The sequence below is a fragment of the Symphalangus syndactylus genome, chromosome 3 (genome assembly GCF_028878055.3).
Source record: "Symphalangus syndactylus isolate Jambi chromosome 3, NHGRI_mSymSyn1-v2.1_pri, whole genome shotgun sequence".
Classification (NCBI taxonomy): domain Eukaryota; kingdom Metazoa; phylum Chordata; class Mammalia; order Primates; family Hylobatidae; genus Symphalangus; species Symphalangus syndactylus.
This window is the reverse complement of record NC_072425.2, coordinates 133792720-133815952: the sequence shown is the minus strand read 5'-3', so window position 1 is coordinate 133815952 and position 23233 is coordinate 133792720. Positions and strand designations below refer to the sequence as shown.

The 23233-nt window shown below is 47.6% G+C and overlaps 2 protein-coding genes and 1 long non-coding RNA gene across 6 annotated transcripts; 2 read left to right on the top strand and 1 right to left on the bottom strand.

Annotated features, from left to right (window-relative positions):
• Positions 1-653: 653 nt before the first annotated feature.
• LOC129479702 (uncharacterized) lies at positions 654-12249 on the bottom strand. Of its 2 annotated transcripts, none has more exons than XR_008656765.2 (5): positions 11951-12249; positions 9955-10113; positions 8571-8812; positions 5802-5951; positions 654-885 (listed from the first exon to the last, which is right to left on the bottom strand). It is a non-coding gene; the product is annotated as an uncharacterized lncRNA (long non-coding RNA). The 2 variants fall into 2 exon arrangements; XR_008656766.2 differs by having other exon boundaries at positions 8571-8809.
• APOA5 (apolipoprotein A5) lies at positions 7865-10955 on the top strand. 2 transcript variants are annotated; one of them, XM_055273242.2, is made up of 4 exons: positions 7865-7905; positions 8417-8473; positions 8588-8699; positions 9237-10955. In XM_055273242.2, exons 2-4 carry the CDS (start codon positions 8425-8427, stop codon positions 10174-10176), a joined length of 1101 nt encoding a protein of 366 aa, XP_055129217.1. In that variant the 5' UTR covers positions 7865-7905; positions 8417-8424; the 3' UTR covers positions 10177-10955. The 2 variants fall into 2 exon arrangements, with proteins under 2 accessions (XP_055129217.1, XP_055129216.1); XM_055273241.2 differs by having other exon boundaries at positions 8393-8473.
• On the top strand, positions 12247-22305 carry ZPR1 (ZPR1 zinc finger). 2 transcript variants are annotated; one of them, XM_055273239.2, is made up of 14 exons: positions 12247-12483; positions 12651-12812; positions 13235-13325; positions 13712-13782; positions 14425-14511; positions 14671-14793; positions 15154-15201; positions 15379-15445; positions 15852-15922; positions 16672-16761; positions 17262-17372; positions 18044-18130; positions 20734-20799; positions 21810-22305. In XM_055273239.2, exons 1-14 carry the CDS (start codon positions 12313-12315, stop codon positions 21942-21944), a joined length of 1380 nt encoding a protein of 459 aa, XP_055129214.1. In that variant the 5' UTR covers positions 12247-12312; the 3' UTR covers positions 21945-22305. The 2 variants fall into 2 exon arrangements, with proteins under 2 accessions (XP_055129214.1, XP_055129215.1); XM_055273240.2 differs by lacking the exon at positions 12651-12812 and having other exon boundaries at positions 12274-12483.
• Positions 22306-23233: the final 928 nt, after the last annotated feature.

Below are 23233 nucleotides of genomic sequence, written 5' to 3'. Positions count from 1 at the left end.
GTATTTTTGCCAAAAATGTTTACCCTTAATCTAATCATGAGAAAATAATCACACAAATCCAGAATGTGGGACATTTTACAAGATGTCCTCCTTGCACTCTTCCAAAACAAATCAATGTCATGAAAACAAACAAATGGTGGGGTTGGGGAGAACTGTTCTAAATTTAAAAACTAAAGAGGGATAACAACCAGATGAGATGTGTTAGAGCTTGAATTTAAAGAGAGAGAAAAACAATTATGAAAGCATTTTGGGGAAAATCTGAATATGTAGCATATGTTAGATGATATTGAGGAATTATGTTAATTTTCAAAGGTATGATAATGTTTTTTTCTTTTGTAAGAGTCCTCATTTTTCACAATGTATGTTGAAGTATTCAGAGTGAAGTGTCATGTTGGCTATAATTATTTTAAATGGTTCCACACACAAAGCAATCATACCACATACGCATATACATGTACCTCCAACCAACTCAAACCATGTTCAACACTGAAACTATAAGATGCCACCAAACAGGGAAGCATGAGTGTGCGTTGCATCTACCCATTGTATCAATCTAGGTTCAGTCAGAAAAACAAAAGCCACTCCATGTATTTCAAGTACGAAAGGCTTTAAAGCAAAAAATTAAAGGTTTATTCAACTCTTGGAAGGGCTGGAGGAATGACCATTTCGGTTTGCAGTTCAGAAGGAGTGACTCTCAAACGCTCATTGGTAAGTGGCTACAAATGGGAAGCTCGCCTTATTATGCCTGTAATATCAATGCATGTGATTCCTAGGAAGGTCATCCAGAAGCTGCTTTAAACTCCAAGCCTGTCCATGCTTCTGTCTGCAACCAGCATTGAAACATAATGGCCTCTCCTCTTCCGTCTCATGCTGGCTGACTCTAACCTAGGCTCACAGAGAGAAGGGATTCTAGAAAATGTATTAATAGTTCCAAGTGTCCCCTCTGCATCTCATAAAAGACCTTAGAAAGGGCACTGATAATGCTATTTGCAAAAAGACAATCCAGCGCAGTTGTATTTTACAGCACAGACTCTTTTTTTTTTTTTTTTTTTTTGAGACAGAGTCTCGCTCTGTCGCCCAGGCTGGAGTGCAATGGCACAATCTCGGCTCACTGCAAGCTCCGCCTCCCGGGTTCACGCCATTCTCCTGCCTCAGCCTCTCTGAGTAGCTGGGACTACAGGCGCCCGCCACCACGCCCGGCTAATTTTTTTGTATTTTTAGTAGAGACGGGGTTTCACCGTGGTCTGGATCTCCTGACCTCATGATCCGCCCGCCTCGGCCTCCCAAAGTGCTGGGATTACAAGCGTGAGCCACCGCGCCCGGCCTACAGCACAGACTCTTTAAGTTTGGGTTATCAGCAAAAAACCATTAGAGTATGAGAAATTCCCTTTTAAATTGTGGCAAAATATATGTAACATAAAAATTACCATTGTAGCTATTTTACATTGTAGCTAAGTATATAGTCCAGTAGCATTAAGTACATTTACACTGTTGTGCACCACTATCTAGCTCCAGAAATTTTTAATCTTCCCAAACAGAAACTTGTACCCATTAACCAATACTTTCTCCTTCCTCACTTCTCCTAGAAACCAGAATTACACTTTGTCTCTACAAATCTGACTACTCTGGATACCTTAGAATCACAGTATGTGTCGTTCTGTGACTGGCTTATTTCACTTAGCATCATGTCTTCAAGGGTCATCCATGTTATAGCGTGTGTCAGATTTCCTTTTCTTTTCTTTTTTTTTTTTTTTTTGAGACACAGTCTTGCTCTGTCGCCCAGGCTGGAGGGCAGTAGCACAATCTCAGCTCACTGCAGCCTCTACCTTCTAGGTTCAAGCAATTCTTCTGCCTCAGCCTCCCAAGTAGCTGGAATGATAGGCATGCACAACCACACCTGGCTAATTTTTGTATTTTTAGTAGAGACGGGGTTTTACCATGTTGGCCAGGCTGGTCTTGAACTTCTGGCCTCAAGTGATCTGCCCGCCTCGGCCTCCCAAAGTGCTGGGATTACAGGAGTGAGCCACTAGGCCTGGCCCCTGATTGTCATTATTTAAGGCTAAGTGATATTCTGTTGTCTGTATATACCACATTTTGTTTATTCATTCATCTGTCAGTGGACATTTGGGTTGTTTCCACCCCTTGGCTATTGTGGATAATACTACTAGGAACACGAGCATACAAATATCTGCTCCAGTCCCTGCTTTGAACTCTTTTGGATATATGCCCAGAGGTGGAATTGCTGGGTCACAAGGTAATTCTAGGTTTAATTTTTTGAGGGACTGCCGTACTGTTCTCCACCGTAGCTGCACCATTTTACCTTCCCAGCAGCAGTGTACAAGCGGTCCAGCTTCTCCACATCTTCACCCACACTTGTTATTTTTGGCTTTTATTTTTTAAAATAACATTCTAACGGGTGTTAAGTGGTCAGAAATGGTTCTTTTAGGAGTAGAGATAGAGGCCGGGGGGATGGCTCAGGCCTGTAATCCCAGCACTTTGGGAGGCCTAAGTGGGCGGATCACTTGGGGTCAGGAGTTTGAGATCAGCCTGGCCAGCATGGTGAAACGCCATCTCTATTAAAAATACAAAGATTAGCTGGGTGTGGTGGTGTGCACCTGTAATCCCAGCTACTTGGGAGGTTGAGGGATGAGAATCGCTTGAATCTGGGAGGTGGTGGTTGCAGTGAGCCGAGATCGCACCACTGCATGGCCTGGTGACACAGCAAGTCTCTGTCTCAAAAAAAAAAAAAAAGAAGTAGAGATAGAAAAGCATTGAAAACACAACCTCAGCTCAGCTCAGTCCGCCATGGTGGGAAGCCATTAATTCTTCACTCTTGAAACCTTTTCATCCTTGGTGTGGCAGAGGCTGCAAGTCACCTCTGTAACTTTATTCTTCCCTTCTTTCTCAGTTATAAAATCCCCGATTTTAGAAACATCTTTATTGAGATATAATTCACATACCATAACATTCACTACAATTGAATGGTTTTTAGTATATTCACAGATTTGTACAACTATCACCACAATCTAAGGTTAGAACTTTTTTCATCATCCCACAAAGAAACCCCACACCCATTAGCAGTTATTCACTATTTCTCCCCAACCAACCTCCCCTCCCCCCAATAGCCCTAGGCAGCCACTAGTCTACTTTCTGTCTCTACCGATTTGTCTTTTCTGGACATTTCATACAAATGAGATTTTACAACATGTGGTCTTTTGTGACTGGCTTTTTTCCCCTAGCATAATGTTTTCCAGGTTCATCTGTGTTGAGCAGGTATCAGTACTTTAACCCCTTTTACTGCCAAATAATATTCCATTATATGGATAGGTCACATTTGGTTTATCCATTCATCAATTGATGGACATTTGGGTTGTTTCCATTTTCTTGACTATTATGAATAAATGTTGCCATGAACATTAATGCACAAGTTTTTGTGCAGATGTGTATTTTCATGTGTCTTGGTTTTATACCTAGGAGTAGAATTGCTGAGTCATAGGAGAACTCCTCCATGTTTAACCATAGATTAACTGCCAAACTGTTTTCCAAAGAAATTGCACCATTGTACAATCCCACCAGCAATGTATGAGGGTAGAATCCCTGATTTTTAACTGATCATTGAGCTCAGGCCCATTCAAAACAAAGATGACATTTCCTAACCTTCCTTACAAGTAGTTCTGACCAGGGGGATGGGAGAAGAAGTTAGGTTTTGTCCTTAAAATAAAGGAGAGTGGCCGGGCGCAGTGGCTCACGCCTGTAATCCCAGCACTTTGGGAAGCCGAGGTGGGCGGATCACCTGAGGCCAGGAGTTCGAGACCAGCCTGACCAACAAGGAGAAACCCTGTCTCTACTAAAAATACAAAATTAGCTGGGCATGGTGGCACACGCCTGTAATCCCAGCTACTCAGGAGGCTGAGGCGGGAGAATCGCTTGAACCCAGGAGGCGGAGGTTGTGATGAGCCGAGATGGTGCCATCGCACTCTAGCCTGGGCAAGAAGAGTGAAACTCCGTCTCAAAAAAAAAACAAGAAAGGAGAGTACATTCTACACTCTCCTCTCCTCCACCCTGCCCCCTTTCCAGTGGCCGGATGTGGACATGGTGGTAAGATATCTTAGATCATGTGGGCAAGGGAAACACACAGGGATATTAGAACCTCCAGACAGAAGGAACTTAGGACTCTGGACAGCTTTGTGGAGCAGTGCTCCCATACCAGCGTGAAGTTTTGTATGGGAGAAAATATACATTTCTAACTTTTGTAAGCCACTGTTATTTTGGGTCTCTCTCAGAGCAGCCACATATATAATTTAACTAATATATTTTCTTTCTGTGATTCTTCTTTATTTTGATTATACTTCTACTTCTCTGCCCCTCTTTTAGGTGGGAGGTGCTGCTCCAAGCACTAACTCAGAATATAGACCCTCTCCCTCTTGCAACGGTGCCAGCTTGGAGTTCTTTGCTTCCACTGTTGGCGAAGGAAGGAAAAAGTATGGAGAACTCACATCCACTCTTCATTGTCCTCAAACAGAAGTAACCCATTTTGTTCTGCTCACAGTCCATTGGCCAGAACTAACTGTATGGCCCCAATCTAACTGCAAAGGAGTCTGGGAAGTACAGCACAGCACATGGATCTTTGGAAAGCATTAATTTTCTCTGCCAAAGGCTTCTTTTGTTGTTGTTGTTGTTGTTGTTGTTGTTGTTGTTGTTTTGAAACGGAATCTCACTCTGTCACCCAGGCTGGAGTGCAGTGGCCCTATCTCAGCTCACTGCAACCTCCACCTCCCAGGTTTGAGCACTCCTCCAGCCTTGGCCTCCCAAGTAGCTAGGATTACAAGTGTGCACCATCCCACCTGGCTGATTTTTTTGTATTTTTGGTACAGACAGGGTTTTACCATGTTGGCCAGGCTGATCTCAAACTCTTGGCTTCAAGTGATCCACCTGCCTCGGTCTCCCAAAGTGTTGGGATTACAGGCGTGAGCCACTGCACCTGGCCAATACTGGTGTTTTCTGACCTCAGCATTTTTCTTTTCTCCTGCCACGTACTCTCCCTAGAGATTTCATCTACTCCCAACTCTTCCACTGCTCCTATCTGCTGATGACTCCCAAAACTCAGTCTCCAGCCGAGACTTCTCCCCTGGGCTTGAGACATCTGTATCCAACTGCCAGAACATCTCCAGTGGACAGCCTTTGGGCGCAAGGCAACACTAGCCTGTGGGTACAAGTAATCACCCAAAGTCAATTTCAGTGGCTCTCCGCTCCCATATTTTTTCATTCCCTGGAAATGTACCCTTCCCAAATACTGTGAGTCTCTCTTCTCCTTTGATGACTGTAGTTTTGTGACTGGATGGTAGTTTCTGTTGCTTTTTTCCTTTCAAATGAATTTTCTCTTAGAAGGCTTCTTAGCCATTATGCAAACAGACCTCAACTGGGCTTGCCCTATGCCTATCTGAAACCCAGCTTAGGTTCAAGTTAGGACTCCTGTTGATCTGACCTCTCACTTCCTGTCCCAACCTGCTTTTCCTTAGGAGGCTTCTGCTGTTGGTGAAAGAAAAAATCATCCCCCTAGTTGCTCAGAAACCTGGGAATTATTGGGATTTTTTCCTCTCCTTCACCTTCCTCATCCAATCAGTCACCAAGTGCTATCAACTCTGCTGCCTTAGTAGCCCTCAATATATACTTACCTATCAACCATCACTGCCGTGCCATACTTCAGGCCTTCATTTATCACTTGGATTACTGAAATATCCCTAAATAGTTCCTCTGCCTTCTGTCTGGCCACCCTCCTGAGTGATCTCTCCATCATGTACCTTTCAGTGACTGCTTGCACAAGCCCCTTCGTGACTTGGTCATACTCTGCTCTCTCGAACCACCAGAGCCAAGCACCTGGGTTCTGATTCTGGTTGCAACTCTTAGTGTGTGATGATGGACAGGCCACTTGATCTCCTCAACCTCAGTTCCTAAATCAAATGAATGATTGAATTCAGTCACTCAACTTTGTATTAGGCAGTGTGCAAAACACACTAGTGGATATAGAGATGAATTAGAAAAAGCCCCTGCACTCAAAGAGCTCTCAGATTCATCAACAAATTATTGTGCAGTTAGATAGTAAGTGCTATAATCCAGGAATATACAGTGTTGTGTGAATAATGTGGAGTCAGTTTATCTCCAGAGCAGAAAAAGGTGAAGGCAGAAGAAGGCATTCAGAGTGATATGGAGCTGTGCAGCAGGGGCTACTACTGTCCCGTCAAATCCTTTCTTCTCTTCTTCCTGAGTAATAGAGTCCTTTTTCAGCTGGGCATACAGCCATCCAAAATAAAAACTATACTTCCCAGCCTCCTTTTCAGCTAAGTGTAGCCATGTGACTAAGTTGTGGCCAATGGGATGTCAGTACGATGGGTAATAGCAGTATCTGGGATGTGTCTTTAAAAGGAGGGAACATGTCCTTCTCCTTTTCCTCCTTCCTCTTCCCTGGGAGGTGAATTTGGTGGCTGGAGGTGAAGCAGTTGGAATTTGGACATGAGCATCTTGTTGACGATAATAGTGCAATAAGATAGAAGCAGCCCTGGCTGGCCTACATTCACATGAGAAAGAAATAAGGCTCCATTTTGTTTAAGCTATTCTGTTGATATATATATATGTATATATATATTTATATATACATATATATCAGCTAAGTGTAGCCATGTGACTAACTTCTGGCCAATGAGATGTCAGTATGAGTGGTAAGAGCAGTATCTTGGGTGTATACACACACACACACATATATACATATATGTATGCAAGAACATAAAATATATATGTGTGTGTATGTATATATATATACACACACATATATGTCGCTTGCAGACAAGTCTAATTCTAACTAATACAAACTAACTCTAAAAAATGAATATATATTCACTAGGGGACGGGCTATTTCAAGCAGAGGGAATAGCCTATATAAAGGCTCAGGGGATGCCGTGGTTTTATGTGGCAGCAGATGAGACTGGAAATGAGTCAGGATGAGCCACAGTGGAGGATGAATTAAATGGGCAGGAGTGTGGCAGAAAGACCTGTTGGAGGCTATGAATGCAATCAAGGTGACAGACAACTGGTGCAATGATAGTAGTGGAAATGGAGGAGAGGGGATTGATTCAAGATGCATTTAGGACCAAGAATCGGGAGCTTGTGAATGTGTGTGTATGAGTACTGTAGATGGAGTGGGTGTGTCATCAGAGAAGATCTGAGCATTTGGGCTTGCTCTCCTCAGAGGCCCTGCAAGTGAAGTTCAGCTTTTCCTCATGGGGCAAGTCCTACTTTTGTTCTAGTTCCTGGGGCTCAGAGTCCCTGGCGGAGATGCCTCTTGCCATCTCATCTTCACCCTGCCTGGCTTCCCTTGCTTGTTCCAGGATTATTTCATAAAGAAGGATGTGGTTGGGTCTTTAACCCTATGAATGCTGGCTCTCCCCAGGATGCCTGAGGAGCCTGTAGCGAAGTTGTCAGGGGCTGCTCAGGTTCTGGCTGGCAGGTGAACACTGTCCGTCTTGCCGGCTGGGACACAGTGACTCTGGGTAGTTGTGTAAGAGAGGGGCCCTTGGCAGGCAAACAGGTTCTCCTCTGTTGATGGGCCAGCCAGCAGGTCAGCGGGAAGGTTAAAGGTCATGGAGTTTGGGAGAAACTGGGTGAGGAGTTCAGCCCCATCCCCAGTAAGGCTCCTGGGAAGCACTCCTCTACTGGGGCAGCCCCTGATACCAGGGCACTCATTAACCCTCTGGGTGCCAGGGAAAGGGCAGGAGGTGAGTGCTGGGAGGCAGCTGAGGTCAATTTCTTTTGAACTTTCACGTGGTATTTACTCAGAGCAATTGGTGCCAGAGGCTCAGGGCCCTGGAGTATAAAGCAGAATGTCTGCTCTCTGTGCCCAGACGTGAACAGGTGAGCAGCTGGGGCAGAGGGATGGGGGTCACAGTCCTAAGGGAGGGCATTGCAGGTGGCCTCAGGGGAGAGCCTGGGGTGGCCCATAAGACGTCCTCTTGGAACACTGTGGCAGAGTTGCGTCTTCGCCCTCGTTATGGTTCAGTTTTTCCCACCATGAAATGGGAGGGAGGGAGACAGGTGGGCAGGGGAGAGGTGGTAGAAGTGGCCTAGGGAACTGTTCCTGGGGTCTGGGACCTTTGCGAAGGGGTTAGAGCACCACGCTCTCTGCTACGTGACTGAGGTAGCAAGAGCACGCCCTCTTCCCGTGTCTGAGGAAGACACCCTAGCCTCCTTGACTCACCTAGGTCGTCCTCTTGAGCCCCAACAGCTCTGTGCTCCCCAGCCCAAGGAAGGGGTAACAGGATTTCGGGCAGTTGCCCCTGCAGAGGGCCCCTGGGCAAGTCCCCTGCGCCATGTCCCTTCCTCTGCTTCTTCCCCTAACCAGGCCTCCCTCCACCTGTCTTCTCAGAGCAGACAATGGCAAGCATGGCTGCCGTGCTCACCTGGGCTCTGGCTCTTCTTTCAGGTGGGTCTCCGACCCTGACTTCAACGTGGGGGTGTGGGTGGAGGCTGGCCTGAGGGCCCTGTCCACCCTAGGGGAGGAGAGCCCAGGCCCTGATTACCTAGTCCCTCTCCGCAGCGTTTTCGGCCATCCAGGCACGGAAAGGCTTCTGGGACTACTTCAGCCAGACCAGCGGGGACAAAGGCAGGGTGGAGCAGATCCATCAGCAGAAGATGGCTCGCGAGCCCACGTGAGTGCCCAGGGGAAGGGGTGTAGGCGAAGGGAGGAGATAGCTGGGCCAACTCCAAACTGTGGGTGCTCCATGATGCCCTGCTTCTGCTGCCTCAACCTCTGTGGCCGCTGCTGGGACAGAGGAAAGGAGCGGTGCTAGTTCTGCCTGCAGATCCCGGCCATCCTGGGCTCTTCAGCGCCCTCTGCCGGCAGCCCCCGCCTTGACAACTCTGTAGCTGTTGCCCCTTGCTCACTGAGGCGCGGGACCTGGGATCAATCGGGAGGACACCCGCTGCAGTCCCTAGAATCAAAGGATGATGTGGCGCATCTATGTTTCTTTGGAGAGTGTTGTAGGTCTGGATTTGTGTGGGCGATGTGTTTGTGCTTCGAGCGTGAGGAGTTGTGACTGGCCAGGGCTAGGACAAGAGCCCTCGACTCTGGGGCCAACGCCCTGCGTCTTTGGTTTCCCCAGAGGATCAGTGAGCGATGACTTGGGGACATAGGAGATGATGAGGGCTAGCAGTCTGACGGCCTGGATATCTGTCCCCTTCCCCAGGAGCCTGAAAGACAGCCTTGAGCAAGACCTCAACAATATGAACAAGTTCCTGGAAAAGCTGAGGCCTCTGAGTGGGAGCGAGGCTCCTTGGCTCCCACAGGACCCGGTGGGCATGCGGCAGCAGCTGCAAGAGGAGTTGGAGGAAGTGAAGGCTCGCCTTCAGCCGTACATGGCAGAGGCGCACGAGCTGGTGGGCTGGAATTTGGAGGGCTTGCGGCAGCAACTGAAGCCCTACACGATGGATCTGGTGGAGCAGGTGGCCCTGCGCGTGCAGGAGCTGCAGGAGCAATTGCGCGTGGTGGGAGAAGACACCAAGGCCCAGCTGCTGGGGGGCGTGGACGAGGCGCGGGCTTTGCTGCAGGAACTGCAGAGCCGCGTGGTGCACCACACCGGCCGCTTCAAAGAGCTCTTCCACCCATACGCCGAGAGCCTGGTGAGGGGCATCGGGCGCCACGTGCAGGAGCTGCACCGCAGTGTGGCTCCGCACGCCCCCGCCAGCCCCGCGCGCCTCAGTCGCTGCGTCCAGGTGCTCTCCCGGAAGCTCACGCTCAAGGCCAAGGCCCTGCACGCACGCATCCAGCAGAACCTGGACCAGCTGCGGGAAGAGCTCAGCAGAGCCTTTGCAGGCACTGGGACTGAGGAAGGGGCCGGCCCGGACCCCCAGATGCTCTCCGAGGAGGTGCGCCAGCGACTTCAGGCTTTCCGCCAGGACACCTACCTGCAGATAGCTGCCTTCACTCGCGCCATCGACCAGGAGACTGAGGAGGTCCAGCAGCAGCTGGCGCCACCTCCACCAGGCCACAGTGCCTTCGCCCCAGAGTTTCAACAAACGGACAGTGGCAAGGTTCTGAGCAAGCTGCAGGCCCGTTTGGATGACCTGTGGGAAGACATCACTCACAGCCTTCATGACCAGGGCCACAGCCAGCTGGGGGAGCCCTGAGGGTCTACCTGCCCAGGCCCATTCCCAGCTCCTTGTTTGGGGAGCCCTGGCTCTGAGCCTCTAGCATGGTTCAGTCTTGAAAGTGGCCTGTTGGGTGGAGGGTGGAAGGTCCTGTGCAGGACAGGGAGGCCACCAAAGGGGCTGCTGTCTCCTGCATATCCAGCCTCCTGCGACTCCCCCATCTGGATGCATTACATTCACCAGGCTTTGCAAACCCAGCCTTCCAGTGCTCATTTGGGAATGCTCATGAGTTACTCCATTCAAGGGTGAGGGAGTAGGGAGGGGGAGAGGCACCATGCATGTTGGTGATTATCTGCAAGCCTATTTGCCGTGATGCTGGAAGCCTGTGCCACCACATCCTGGAGTTTGGCTCTGGTCACTTCTAGCTGCCTGGTGGCCACTGCTACAGCTGGTCCACAGAGAGGAGCACTTGTCTCCCCAGGGCTGCCATGGCAGCTATCAGGGGAATGGAAGGGAGAAAGAGGAGAATATCATGGGGAGAACATGTGATGGTGTGTGAATATCCCTGCTGGCTCTGATGCTGGTGGGTACGAAAGGTGCGGGCTGTGATAGGAGAGGGCAGAGCCCATGTTTCCTGACATAGCTCTACACCTAAATAAGGGACTGAACCCTCCAGACTGTGGGAGCTCCTTAAACCCTCTGGGGAGCATACTGTGTGCTCTCCCCATCTCCAGCCCCTCCCTCTGGGCTCCCAAGCTGAAGCCTAGACTTCTGGCTCAAATGAAATAGATGTTTATGATAGAAATTTGCCTGGCATGACTCTCATTTGGACCATGTCTGAAAGCAGTGGCCTCACCACTATCCCCAAAGCACACCCATCACCCACTCCATTCCCTTGCTGCTCTTTCTCATCGACCCCCTCCCAGTCCAGGTCTGTCAAAGGGGCTCTGGCTGGGCTCTGCTTTAGGGATCCTGGCTAGACAACGGCTGTCTGTCACACCTGGCAGGAGGGCCTGGGTTATGGGCCCTTCCTCTGCACCTGCACTGTTCACTAGCCTGTCATAGGACACTGTGCATGGAATGCAGGCTATGTCTGGAAGAGCTGTGGCCCTGGTGGACCTGAGATTCCTGAGGTGGGCTGCCTCCTTTGTTCCTGCTGTTCTAGAGTTTGAATGGCCTCTTTTTATGCTGGACTCTCTTCTTGGGACTCCCCTCACTCAGGGGCACAAATGCTCCCTATAGATCCCTTGGGAACTGAAACTGGGGTGTGGTAGAGGACGTGGAAAGGGTAAACACAGCCCCTTGTCTTTGGACTGCCCTGTCTGGCCCCCTTTCCTCCCAGCTCAGCCTACTGTCCCAGGGTTCTCAGCACCTGCCTGCTCCCCAACCCCAAAGCATAGACCCCACACATATGTAGGCTCATCATGCCTGCAGGCTGGTCTTCCCTGACACCGTGGATTTTGACAATGTTGGCAATAGAACTGGGTTGTGGACCCAGCACCTGGAGAGAGGAAGTGCTAGAAACGTAGAAATAATAAAAGGTGTTTTTGTTGTTGTTAGGAAACTGGAAAAGCATGGGTCAAGGGCTATGATGGGGATGAGGAGGTGAGAGTGAAAATGAGGGCTGTGTACTTGAGGCTGGGATTGGGGAAGGTAGTGACGAGGACAGAATAGGGAGTGGGAAGAACAGAAAGGGACAGAGGGATTCAGGGATTGAGAGGGGGGAGGAAGCTGAGCCACCCGGAGGGGCGACCTAGCACGCAAGCAGCATGTGGCCCAACACTGGAACCAAGCAGCCCGGCTCCGGGCGCACCTTCTCAGGGATTCCTCAGGGACAAGTCCAGCCCCTTGTCGTCAAGGCTCTTGTAGACCGACGCAGGGACCAATAGAACCCCGTGCGGTGGAGCTATTGTGAAGGAGCAAAAAACTGCCCTGGTTCTAAGAGGACGTCTTGCGGGAAGTAACGGCTGAGTTGAGGTGGATCCGGCTGGCGATGGAAGCCATATAAACCCGGGAACCGGGAGCCCTTGACGACATCGTTCCCCGAGTGCCCGCAGTCTGCGGCCTCTTTAAGAAGGGAGGCGAGGGTGGTGGCAGCTGGCGGAAGTGACGAAGGGGTGGGGCCGCGAGAGCGGCGGAAGTGGGAAGCCAACGTCTGAATTGCGCGTGGTAGCCATGGCGGCCAGCGGGGCTGTGGAACCGGGGCCCGCGGGGGCTGCCGTCGCCCCCTCACCCGCCCCGGCCCCGCCGCCTGCCCCAGATCACCTGTTCCGGCCCATCAGCGCCGAGGACGAGGAGCAGCAGCCCACCGAGATCGAGTCGCTATGCATGAACTGTTACTGCAATGTGAGGCGGGGGCGCGGCCGGGAGAGTAGGGCTTGTGCCGGGAAGAGCCGGGGGTCGGACCCAGCCAGATGGGCCCGGCCGGGGACCCCGAGGCGCGCCCGGAGATAGTAGGGCGGGGAAAGGGAGTTTCATGGATTTTTTTCCTTAGCTGCTTTCTACTTCACCAGGGCATGACGCGCCTCCTGCTCACCAAGATTCCCTTCTTCAGAGAAATAATAGTGAGCTCCTTTTCCTGCGAGCACTGTGGCTGGAACAACACGGAGATCCAGTCGGCAGGCAGGATCCAGGACCAGGGAGTGCGCTACACTTTGTCCGTCAGGGCTCTGGAGGTGAGAGGACCTCAGAGCAGGTACCTCAGTATTCTAGAGGGAGATCGGGGACTGGAGTCAGAGCTCTGGTCCAGGCGGTCGGATCTTAAATAAATCCCCCTATGTCTCCTAGCCTTAGTTTCTTTTGTAAAATGGTACTGGTGTTGTCATCAGCTCAAGTGAGATAAGATTTGTGAAAATGCTTTGTAAATGTTGTCTGAGGGCATGAAATGAGCGGTAGTTGTTATGAATAGTATTCTCACCATTTGGACAGCCTGGCTCACACCACCTGTACTGTTTGAAAGGAGCAGTCTGGACCCTGTGGAGTGGCGAGAGGGAGAGACAGCTGGGCTGGGGTCTGATGGAAAGGGACAGTCTGGTTATTACTTGAGGATAAGCTGTTCTGCAGCCTCTTTGTACTGAACGTATTCCTTTCTGCCCAGGACATGAACAGAGAAGTGGTGAAGACTGACTCTGCTGCCACAAGGATTCCTGAGCTAGATTTTGAAATTCCTGCCTTTAGCCAGAAAGGAGGTAAGTTTAAGATCACAGTATTTGGGCTGTTCACATGTAGCTAGAATCTTACCCTCTTTCTTGCAAACCCCCTGGTGCCAGGTCTAATGGTTTGTGTATGGGTTCTACCATGTAATCATTGTGATCTTCATTAGTTTATCATGAGTGTAAAGCTTAGGTAAAACAGCTCAAGATGGTAGAAAGTAATGGTAATACCATAGTGTGTTTATTGTAGAATTTTAGCATCACTATTATCAGACATGAATGGAACCTTGCACCTGGCCTTCTCATTTTACGGATGAGGAAATTAAGACCCAGGGAGTTCAAGTGAATTGCCCAGGGTCATACAGGCACTTGATAGCAGAGCTAAGGCTAAGTCACACTTGTCTTTTGTTCTTGTTCACAAGCTCTGACCACTGTTGAAGGATTGATCACCCGTGCTATCTCTGGCCTGGAGCAGGACCAGCCTGCACGAAGGGTAAGCTGAGGTTTTCTGATTGTAGCAGCTCAAGGAATAATTGCTTATATGTGTCTGACTAGAGTGTCCCATGTGTCTGAATAGTCCCTCACTAAATGTTGGAAACTTTTTGGGTAAGCATATGGTGGTGCTGGAGCTGCTAGGATGTTGCATATGTTATAATTATTGTCTTTTCCACTTCCCTCCCTCAGTATATATTCAGGCCTCATCAGACAGACAATATAACATTACCTCTGAAGAGCCTTTCCTAATCCCCTTGGGTTATCTGTGTTTCCTGAGTATTCCATTGCATCTTATATTTATTATGACAGAAGTAATATACTATAACTGCATCTTTAGTTATTTGTCTCCTTAATTGGCTGGGGAGTCCCATGAGAGAACTGATAGATTTACTATTGTATCTCTAACGTGGCATGAGTGCCTGGGCTAAATGGTTGAATGAGTGAGAAAAATGAGGCTCACCTGTCACCACCCGTCAACTTCAGGCTTGTTTGCTACATCTCATTGTGAAGCCTGAGTCACTCTGTTTCCACTCACACTGAGATAGGTGGTGACTTCCTAATGGTAGTAACATGGGCATCACAAGGGGCAGGGCATACGGTACAACACCAGGGCTGATGCTTTACTCTGTGTTCATGACAGGCAAACAAAGATGCTACAGCTGAAAGAATTGATGAGTTCATTGTCAAACTGAAGGAGCTAAAGCAAGTAGCCTCCCCTTTCACTCTGGTGAGTACTGAGAGACTGGAGTTGCCCTTGATTAGGGGAGGAGGGATGATTAAGACTGCTGGGATTTTCCACTGTGGTGCCTGAGTGGTCCGATAGTAGGTGATGTAGGATTGTTTATGATTTCCTTTTGCAATGACTCTCTCTTCTCCCATTTGTTAGATCATTGATGATCCCTCAGGGAACAGTTTTGTGGAAAACCCACATGCTCCTCAGAAAGATGATGCCCTGGTGATCACACACTACAACCGGACCCGACAGCAGGAAGAGATGCTGGGGCTCCAAGTAAGTGGACTGAAGGATCCAGAAGAATGCTCTGGAATTATCACGCACTCTGGATTGCTTGGAGTCGGTGGAACTTATTTTGCTGCTGCTGCTCTGTGTGCCCTATTCTCAGTTTGTTTGTGCTTCTCATCTTGCTTATGTCCAGGACTTGGGTAAACTTCACAGAAAGGATGGCAGTGGCTGTGATCCTATCTTAAGTGCTGTTCTTCCTTTGGTTGGAGCTTTACTTTGTGGTTTCTCTAACTGATGAGGTGGCACCTGACATAAGAGAGCCAGAGCATTTTCTCCCACTCCAGGGCAGGGTGTTGGGGACACTGAGGTATACCTGCCAACTTGCGATGTGCATCTTTGCTATTTTAGGAAGAAGCACCAGCAGAGAAGCCGGAAGAGGAAGATCTCAGAAATGAAGTGAGTCACATTGGCTACTGGTGAGGAAGGAGCAGAGTTGTGGGCTGAGACTGATGCTGTTCAGCATCTGTCTTCCTTGTCACCAACATAGATGACCACCAGCATACCAGCTGAGTGTCTTTAGCCTGAACATCCCATCTGGGAGGGCTCACCCTTTGTCCCCATGTTGTGTTCCAGGTGCTCCAGTTCAACACAAACTGCCCAGAATGCAGTGCCCCCGCTCAGACCAACATGAAGCTAGTACGTATCTTTTGCCAAGCAGTTGGGTTGCTCTTCATCTGACTCAGGCATGAAGATTATAATCAGGCTGGGAGCATCCCTTTCAAGGAAAGCACATGCTTTATACCCAGTGATAAGGAGGATATTGTCTTTGATTAGACTGTGTGCCTTGGGTTTTGTGTTCAAAGAGAAAATTAGGCCATGGTCACTAGACTGTGTGTATGTGGCCTGAGCCATGCCTTCAAATGTGTGAACAGGGATCACCATGGGTTGGGAACTTGCCCTCTTCTGGAGGACTCTGTGGGCTGCCTCTTGTGAATATTTCCTGCATTTCTGGGACCAGCATATGTTTGTGTGGGGTTTGGCTTTGTTTTTCCCCAGATGGTGGTCTTGTTCGCCTGGAAGTAGATTTCCTTAACTCTGTTTTCCAGAAATCCCTCACTTTAAGGAGGTTATCATCATGGCTACCAACTGCGAGAACTGTGGGCATCGGACCAATGAGGTGGGTGGGCACCATTATTTGGGAAGAAGACTAGCTTAAGGGTAACCCCCTTTTAACTATCATTCTTCCTAAGTACTTCAGGACTCGGGGGTAGGAGGTGTAGAGTAGCTTGGGTCTTTTTCTTAGGTCTAGTATAGGGTGAGGAGCCCTTGAAGGAATGGGAATTAGCCTAGAGAAGAAAAGTTAGAGATTCTATAACTTGTTTAAGACATATTAAAGGTTGATGATATGGAAGAAAGAAGTCTTTTGACCCACTCCTCAGAGGTGTGGAAGTTCAGGGAGGCAGATTTTGACTTCACGATGAAGAACTCAATACAGCTGTCTGAAAATAGAATGAGCTGCCTTGGAGAATTACAAATTCCCTTCTCCTGGGTGTATCTGAGTATAAGCTAATTAAATTCTTTAACCAGAATATTATAAAGGAGACCCACACATTGGATGCAGTGGATGAAAGGACTGCAATAAATGCTTAAAAGTCTCTTTCAACCCCAACAGTCATTTTTTTTTTAAGGTAAATTCAGAGTTTATTGGCAATTTGGGATAAGTTTTGGCATGTTACCAGGGTTGGGCACAGTTCCTGGCCAGCACTTGGTGTTTTTGGTTTGGGCGACTGCTGTTTAGAAGGCTCTTTCTTTGGTAGCTATTAGTGGGCCTAACTGATTGGAGGTCCAAGCCTACACTCGAGGTCTGTTGGGTACCAAGTGAGGCTCAGGTCTTCTCTCTGTTGCTCCTGACTGTGATCTGTGCAGGTGAAATCTGGAGGAGCAGTAGAACCCTTGGGCACCAGGATCACCCTCCATATCACAGATGCCTCAGATATGACCAGAGACCTCCTCAAGGTAACAGTCTGCTTGGGAAAGTCACTGTCGTCCTCATGAGTTAGATAAGCTGTCTCTATCTAGGGGAAGCTGTCTTTTAGAAATAATGCTCAGGGACATGAGGTATCTCCTACTTCCCTGGCTTTGAGGACCCCTGAGCAGAGGGGGTTAATCCAAGGTTGGAATTGCAGATTTAGAAGGTGACCCTGTTAGCTCTTTCTGATGACCTGGTAGCTTTTTGGCCTCCAGTGTCTATCTGGGTCCTCTTCTCTGTCTGTCCCCTAATGACAGGATACCTGACAGCTTGAAGCTATGACTGAGTTTCCCTTTATTAAGTTGGATCCATTCCTGTGGTTCAGATGGACAGGAGTGAGTCTCAAGCTTTAACAAGGGAGTCAGAGAAAACTGGGACAGCTTCCCTTGTGCCCAGTCTATCACTGCTGGTATTAATTGGGCAGGAGGCTTCTGGTCGGCTTTCTTTGCTTCTGACTTAAAGCTTAAACTGACCTCTCCTCTCACAGTCTGAGACTTGCAGTGTGGAAATCCCAGAGCTAGAATTTGAACTGGGAATGGCCGTCCTCGGGGGCAAGTTCACCACACTGGAAGGGCTGCTGAAAGACATCCGGGAACTGGTGAGTCACCTGAGTAGTGTGTAAACCACCTTTGAGCAATTTGGCTGTGTGAAGAGGGACTGGAAGACTTCAGACATCCTAGTTTTCGGTGCTGGTAACTGTGGGTTTCTTTGCCTTAAAGCTGGCTTAAGAGACTTAAATATTATTTTGGATTGTGAAGACAAGTTTATGGGAAATGTTGAAATTCCAGGCCTAACTTTGGGACTTTATAGTTATTTTGTGGTCTTGGATAAGTCATTTATTTTACTGTAAAGTTAGGGGATGAGGGTCCTTCTAGCACCTAAAACTTCCCAACATAAAAAACATACATGTATGTGTGGACTTAGCCCAAATATTTATCTTCTTGATGAATTATTTCACTTGATTCTCTGTTGGGCATTTTGTATTTGTAAATCGTACTTTTTTTTTTTTTGCATTTCTTCTCCAAATTAGTATTAGAGATCATATTCTAAGAACATGTTTTGATTTTGTTTTACATTGCCAGTTTTGTTCTTGGCACATTATCCCATAGACTCCTAGGAGTGACTGCCTTGGTCAGAAAGGTGATGTGGGCTAAATGGAAACCAAGTTTCCCTGACTGGGCACCCACTGCCACCTCCTGCCTAGTTTATGGTCAGGCCTAACAAATATAAAGCCAGTATTCACACAATTTGGATTATCATTTATTGCAGGTGACCAAAAATCCTTTCACATTGGGCGACAGTTCCAATCCTGGCCAGACGGAGAAACTACAGGAGTTTAGCCAGAAGATGGAACAGGTGAGAGGTCACTGGCCAGTCAGTACTTAGAGTCCTGGGGCTCCAGTGAACAAGAGGCTGCATGCTCATGTCTCGCCATTTTTTGAACATCTAACCATCATGTTGGGGATTCTTCTTCTGGTTTTTTTTTTTTTTTTTTTTTGGAGACAGTCTTCGTTCTGTTGCCCAGGCTGGAGTGCAGTGGTGTGATCTCGGTTCACTGCAACCTCCACCTCCTGGGTTCACATGATTCTCCTGCCTCAGCCTCCCGAGTAGCTGGGATTACAGGCGCCCACCACCACGCCTGGCTAATTTTTTGTATTTTTAGTAAAGACAAGGTTTCACTATGTTGGCCAGACTGGTCTCGAACTCCTGACCTCGTGATCTGCCCACCTGGGCCTCCCAAAGTGCTGGGATTACAGGCGTGAGCCACCGTGCCCGGCCCTCTTCTGGTTTTCTATATTCCATGTCTTCTTTCTTGTTTTTCTCCCTTATTTTGTTAGAGCATCTTCTCCAGTAGCTTCCTGGGATAAAGTGCATGGGAAATAAAATTTCTGGGACCTTCCACATCTGAACATGTCTTTATTCTGTTATCACACTAGAGTGATTATTGGCTGGGAATACGATTCTAGGATAGAAATAATTTTTTATCAGAATTTCGAAGACACTGCACTATGGTCTTCCAGTTTGGCAAAGACATTGCACTACAGTCTTCCAGTTTGGCTATTGAGAAGTCTGAAGCCCTTTGATGCCTGGTCTTTTATATGTGACCTAGTCTTGTGATCTCTTTGTTTCCTTTGATGTGAAATTTCAGGATGTGCCTTGGTGTGGGTCAGTTGTCACCCACTGGGCTAAGCACTTGGTAGATGTATCTTTTCAGTCTGGAAAACTCGTTCAGTTCTAGGAAGCTTTCATGAATTATTCTATTGACGATTATCTTTTTTCTGATTTTTTTTTCCTGTTCTTTCTGAAAACTCCTGGGTTTTAGATATTAGACTCACTTGTCTGGTCTTCTATAATTTACTTTTTTTTTTTTTGTCCTATTTTTGGTTTCTTGGTTTTTTTGTTCTACTTTGGGAGATTCCCTCCACTTTATTTTCCAACCCTTCAATTGAGGTTTTCATTTCCACTAAAACTTTTATTTTCCAAGGAGCTTTTTAAAAAATAGCATCCTGTCTTAGGGATGTAGTATTTTTTCTTCTTGAGGCTTATTATTTTTCAAGTTTTTTCAGCATGAAGTTTATATAGCACTTATTGATACTGATGTTGGATCTTTTTTGACATTTTATTCTCCTTGCATCCTTTTTTTCCCTATTTGATTTCCCATCTTTCAATGTTAAGGGCTTTGCTCAGATGTCTGATAATCATTGATTGTCTTCTTACAAGTAGCAGACTAAAGACCTGAGTAGGGGGTGAGCCTTGTTGACAAGGGGCTTATTACAGGGGAGTTTAGCTTAGCTGTTTTATTGAGGTGGTCTCCAATGCCAGAATTGTTAGGTCTTTCCTCTTGGGCTAGTCAGACAAAGACGCTATGTCTGCCAGACAAGAACCAACCCAATTTATATTATAGAATCCCCAAAAGTTTTAAGAATTGGTGAAATTAGGTAGCTCTGAAAGTAGAGGGGAAAGGATCTAAAATAAGGACTGTTAGAAAAGCCAACATCAGCAAGCTGTGGACCAGGGGGTGCTGGCCCAGTTGAAGGTAGAGGGAAAGGACTCAAGAACAAGGAGGTTAAATGACTGTGGCCGTTCCATTTCCTGGCCTGAGGGTAAAGGCTTGGCTGGCAGTGTTCTGAGAGCTGTGGGAAGGGGGCTGGGGTGTGTATGTATTCTGTTTCCCATAAGCTTACATTCATTTAACCTCCTTGTTCTTGATTCCTTTCCCTCTACCTTCAACTGGGCCAGCACTTCCTAGTCCACAGCTTGCTGATGTTGGCTTTTCTAACAGTCCTTATTTTGGAGCCTTTCGCCCCTACTTTCAGAGCTACCTAATTTCATGAATTCTTAAAACTTTTGGGGGCCGGGCGTGGTGGCTCACGCTTGTAATCCCAGCACTTTGGGAGGCCGAGGCGGGCGAATCACGGGGTCAGGAGATCGAGACCACAGTGAAACCCCGTCTCTACTAAAAATACAAAAAATTAGCTGGGCGTGGTGGCGGGCGCCTGTAGTCCCAGCTACTCGGAGAGGCTGAGGCAGGAGAATGGCGTGAACCCGGGAGGCGGAGCTTGCAGTGAGCCGAGATTGCGCCACTGCACTCCAGCCTGGGTGACAGAGCGAGACTCCGTCTCAAAAAAAAAAAAAAAAACTTTTGGGGATTCTATAATATAAATTGGGTTGGTTCTTGTCTGGCAGTCATAGCCTCTTTTTTTTGATTTTTCTTCACTTTCATTTATTTCATTTCATATATATATATATTTATTATACTTTAAGTTCTAGGGTACATGTGCACAAGGTGCAGGTTTGTTACATATGTATACATGTGCCATGTTGGTGTGCTGCACCCATTAACTCGTCATTTACATTAGGTATATCTCCTAATGCTATCCCTCCCTCCTCCCCTGACATAGCCTCTTTTTACCAGGGGTTATGTAAAATTTACTTGCTGTGTTCTCTCTGTCCTTTAGATCATCGAAGGTAACATGAAGGCCCACTTTATTATGGATGATCCAGCAGGAAACAGTTACTTGCAGGTATAGTAGACCTTCCCTGATGTTTCATAGAGATACATTTTCTGATCTTCCTTTAATATGTATCATTTCCCTAGAAACTGAAAGACTAGATTCTAAATGGACTGCTTTTTACCAAGGAGGCAGAAGTTAGAAGATACATAAGGGAGAAAAGAGGGGGGTGTGGGAGAGGATTTTTTTTTTTTTTTTTGGAGAGAGTCTTGCTCTGTTGCCCAGGCTGGAGTGCAGTGGCGCAATCTCGGCTCACTGCAAGCTCCGCCTCCCGGGTTCACGCCATTCTCCTGCCTCAGCCTCTCCGAGTAGCTGGGACTACAGGCGCCCGCCACCATGCCCGGCTAATTTTTTGTATTTTTTTAGTAGAGACGGGGTTTCACCGTGGTCTCGATCTCCTGACCTTGTGATCCGCCCGCCTTGGCCTCCCAAAATGCTGGGATTACAAGTGTGAGCCACTGAGCCCGGCCAGGGGATTTTTTTTTTAAGTGTATGTAAAGAAGGAAAAAAAAGGATACTCTGAGGCTCCTTTGTTTTTCTGTGGTCAAGCTCTTGTCCTAGTTCTGGAGTTTTCATTTTGCAAATCTGATTATGGATTGAAGAGAAATGGTACCTTATCCGGAGGCCAAGATAGGAAACTGATAGGCTTTAAGTTGACTGAGGAGATAGTCTGGTGATTGATGTACCTTTATCATTTATTGAGTACTTAACCGTGGGTCAGGCAAAACTCTTCTAAGTTCTTTCCAAGATTAAGACCATTTGTCATACTTTTCATAAAAAGGTGCAGATATAACAAAATAGGTGGATTGTTCCCTGATTCTGGGGCTGGGGTCTTCCACCCCTGGCCCATGTGGGCTGTGTTGCTACCCACTAGTTCAGTCTAGCCATGGGAAATTGGAGGCCAATAAAAAGAAGAAAAAAACCCAAAACTCATTATGTTCTTGGGAAAGTGGGAATTGGAAGCTGCCTGCAGAGAGGGGGAGTGGCACGGCAGCACTGATTGTCTCTCCTTGACCTTGCAGAATGTGTATGCACCTGAAGATGATCCTGAGATGAAGGTGGAGCGTTACAAGCGCACCTTTGACCAAAATGAGGAGCTAGGGCTCAATGACATGAAGACAGAGGGCTATGAGGCAGGCCTGGCTCCACAGCGGTAGCAGTGGGTGGCTCAAGGGCCAGCCTCCAGCGCTGCTCTTTCTGTAGGTTATTTATTAGTATTGGAAGAAGGCTGGGAGTGTCTTTCCCACCAGCCCTTGCCCATGGTGGGGAGGACATTTGGTCTGAGTCAGAGATCTATGCACACTTTCTAAACAGCTTGTGATGCAAGTGTGAGCCTACTGTGTTACTGACCTTATTTTGGAAGTTTTGAATTGGCCTAGGAGGAAACCCAGAAATGAACCAGGGGTATGTCATTACCACTTTTTTCATATCAAGTCCTTACCCTCCTTCCACATAACGCTCTGTCCTCTAAGGTTGGAACTCTGAAGTTGGAGAAGGTGGAATAAAGTTACACCTGGAGTTTGTTGTTGGTTTTGAGTATATAAAATACTGACTTTGAACAGGAGAGGAGTCTCCTGAGGGGAGACTGAGTCCAGCACAAGTGAAGGAGTTACCGTTGAAATGATGACTTCCAAACAGCACTGGCCTCTGTATTGACCCTATCCTTGTTTGATATCATGCTGTTAGAATTCAGCCTCCTAAAGAAAAGTTTCCCGTGTATCTACTGTAATTTGGGGATTGCAGCTGGCATTTAATTCATTCCTTCAACAGATGCTTATCTACTGTATGCCAAGCACACCACAGAACAGAGAACAAAATAAATCTCTTTCATGGAACTTAAAGTCTAGTGGGGAAAAATGACAATAAACAGAGGAGGAAAGCAGCACATCAGATGGTGATTAGTGTCATGGAGGAATGTAAAGCAGGGAAGGGGCCTGGGTTGTGCAAGGAAAGGGAGAGTAGGGAAGATCTTCTGAACTAGAAGGTGATAATTTGACATTTGGGCAAAGCTGAGGAGGAGGAATGAGCTGTGTGGGTAGCTGGGGGAAGAGATTTCCTGGCAGAGGGAACTGCAAATGCTAGAGCTGTAAGGTTAGAGCCAGTGGGGGTATCTGATCAGTTAGCCCCACTCTCAGAAATGTTGAAACACATTCATCCATAGAGACAGGAGGCTATCTGCACTTCTGAAAGTTGAGGACCAGTGAACACTCTGCTGCTTGGGCCCTGGACTTCCCAGCCAGTGCTCTTTGCACTGTAGTCTCCTGCCTCTCATAAACAAAAGGTGACTCCTGCGGTGCAGACTGCAGGGTATTTGTCCAATAAAGACCAATTCATTGATTAAGATGTTATCACAAACCTTATTGCTTTGTGTTGCAAACTTTTTTTTTTTGTAGAGACAGAGTCTCGCTCTGTTGCCCAGGCTGGAGTGCAGTGGTGTGATCTTGGC

What these genes read in the sequence shown, in the direction of transcription:
- APOA5 (XM_055273242.2), top strand. Translation starts at nt 8,425, where the DNA reads ATGGCAAGCATGGCTGCCGTGCTCACCTGGGCTCTGGCTCTTCTTTCA. An exon ending in GGCTCTGGCTCTTCTTTCAG is followed by an intron (nt 8,474 to 8,587) that starts GTGGGTCTCCGA and finishes CCCTCTCCGCAG; the next exon opens with CGTTTTCGGCCATCCAGGCA. An exon ending in AAGATGGCTCGCGAGCCCAC is followed by an intron (nt 8,700 to 9,236) that starts GTGAGTGCCCAG and finishes CCCCTTCCCCAG; the next exon opens with GAGCCTGAAAGACAGCCTTG.
- ZPR1 (XM_055273239.2), top strand. Translation starts at nt 12,313, where the DNA reads ATGGCGGCCAGCGGGGCTGTGGAACCGGGGCCCGCGGGGGCTGCCGTC. An exon ending in AGGACCAGCCTGCACGAAGG is followed by an intron (nt 13,783 to 14,424) that starts GTAAGCTGAGGT and finishes TGTTCATGACAG; the next exon opens with GCAAACAAAGATGCTACAGC. An exon ending in AGGAAGATCTCAGAAATGAA is followed by an intron (nt 15,202 to 15,378) that starts GTGAGTCACATT and finishes GTTGTGTTCCAG; the next exon opens with GTGCTCCAGTTCAACACAAA.